The sequence below is a fragment of the Bos mutus genome, chromosome 7 (assembly GCF_027580195.1).
Source record: "Bos mutus isolate GX-2022 chromosome 7, NWIPB_WYAK_1.1, whole genome shotgun sequence".
NCBI classification, from domain to species: domain Eukaryota; kingdom Metazoa; phylum Chordata; class Mammalia; order Artiodactyla; family Bovidae; genus Bos; species Bos mutus.
Window position 1 is genome coordinate 16,412,001 of NC_091623.1, and position 2,207 is coordinate 16,414,207.

The 2,207-nt window shown below is 37.6% G+C and overlaps 1 protein-coding gene across 1 annotated transcript; it reads right to left on the bottom strand.

Annotated features, from left to right (window-relative positions):
* Positions 1-751: 751 nt before the first annotated feature.
* On the bottom strand, positions 752-1,075 carry LOC102278084 (large ribosomal subunit protein eL39). The gene has a single exon (XM_005903749.3). It carries the CDS (start codon positions 1,029-1,031, stop codon positions 876-878), a length of 156 nt encoding a protein of 51 aa, XP_005903811.1. The 5' UTR covers positions 1,032-1,075; the 3' UTR covers positions 752-875.
* Positions 1,076-2,207: the final 1,132 nt, after the last annotated feature.

Here is a 2,207-nt window from a genome sequence, read left to right on the forward strand (position 1 = left end):
AGCAATCATTGTTCACATCTAATGAATTTACTTACATAAGACCATATTACATTATTGTCGTTTGAATGTATGTCAATATTTTCTACTCTGATTAAAACCATTAAAGATTAAGAATCCTTTGTTTGACTCAAATGAACACATCATGCCCAGTGGATCACTTATTGCTACTATTTTAAATAGAGAATTCACTTGAAAAATACCTAGAATTCTAAAAATTGTTTCCACTAAGGGGTGTATAGGCCACAAAGTTCTTCAGACATTCATTGAGTTATGAGAAATAATTTAGGATGAGCTGGTCATATCATGAGAAGTTCTTTTAAGGTATACTTAAAAACTCTTTTTTTCAAATATAAAATAATCTTGTGATAAAATGAACAAGCTAAGAAATATTTAGTAAATAATATGAGATAACATGAACTCCCTGTTAAAGCTTGGGACAGTAAAGTCAGAATGCTTCTAAAAGAGAAGAGAAAACACTTTTCCCCTGTATTTTCAATTTAAAATTTTTCTTTTTTTTTTTTTAAAAGCCAGTTCCTGTTTTACAAGCTGTACTTCTAAGTACTTGGTAGCTAGACAACATTTCTATCATTGGACAGGCCCATGTCCTAACTGACAGTATTTATTCAGTACGTCATCACAAACCATATAATACAATAACAATTCCAACGTTTTATATTTATTACTGGGTCTCAGACTGATAGTGAGGAAATAACATCATGGGCCAAGCATTACAGTAGTGATGTTTTGAGGAAATAACACCATGGGCCAAGCATTACAGTAGTGATGTTTTCATTGTGATTTGGCTGCTTAAAAAAGTGGTCTTAACATGTGTGCCACACATGTTAAGACCACTTCTTATAGACCCAGCTTGCTTCTTATAGACCCAGCTTGGTTCTTCTCCAATGTCTTCTCTTGGAGTTGTACCTGATTTTATTGCCAGTTTTCATTCGAATCCATTGAGGAATGGGACGATTCTGCTTTTGTTTCTTGGCCAGGAATCGCTTGATCCTGAAAGTCTTGTGAGAAGACATGGTGAGGAAAGAACTCAACCGCACATAGGATGGCGGAGAAGAGAAAAGAGCTTAAAATTTTTCTATATGAAACACAATAATACTTCTAGCCAAACTTAGGCCCTCCACTGTTCTGGTTTTGAGAGAACTAAAGAGAAAGAAAGTATAGATATAGAATGTATAGTATATACATTTATATGCAGTTCAGTTCTGTACAGTTGCTCAGGCGAGTCCAAAGCTTTGCGACCCCATGGAATGCAGCATGACAGGCCTCCCTGTCCTTCAACATCTCCTGGGGTTTACTCAAACTCACATCCATCGAGGTGGTGATGCCACCAAACCATCTCATCCTCTGTCATCCCCTTTTCCTCCTGCCTTTAATTTTTCCTAGCATAGGGATCTTTTCCTGTGAGTCAGTACTTGGCATCATGTGGCCAAAGTATTGGAGCTTCAGCTTCAGCATCAGTCCTTCCAATGAATAATCAGGACTGACTTCTTTTAGAATTGAATGGTTGGATGTCCTTGCAGTCAAGGGGCTCTCAAGGGTTTTCTCCAAAACCACAGCTCAAAAGAATGAATTCTTCAGCACTCAGCTTTCTTTATAGTCCAAATGTCACATCCGTACATGACTACAGGAAAAATCATAGCTTTGACAAGATAGACCTTTATTGGCAAATGTCTCTGCTTTTTAATATGCTTTCTAGGTTGGTCATAGCTCTTCTTCCAAGGAGCAAACATCTATTAATTTCATGGCTGCAGTCACCATCTGCAGTGATTTTGGAGCCCAAAAAGATAAAGTCTGCCACTGTTTTCATTTTTCCCCATCTATTTGCCATGAAGTGATGGAACTGGATGCCATGATCTTAGTTTTTCTGTTGAGTTTTAAGCCAACTTTTTCACTCTCCTCTTTTACTTTCATCAAGAGGCTTTTTAGTTCCTCTTCACTTTCTGCCATAAGGGTGGTGTCATCTGCATATCTGAGGTTATTGATATTTCTCCTGGCAATCTTGATTCCAGCTTGTGTTTCTTCCAGTCCAGCGTTTCTCATGATGTACTCTGCATAGAAGTTAAATAAACAGGGTGACAATATACAGCCTTGACGAACTCCTTTTCCTATTTGGAACCAGTCTGTTGTTCCATGTCCAGTTCTAACTGTTGCTTCCTGACTTGCATACAAATTTCTCAAGAGGCAGGTCA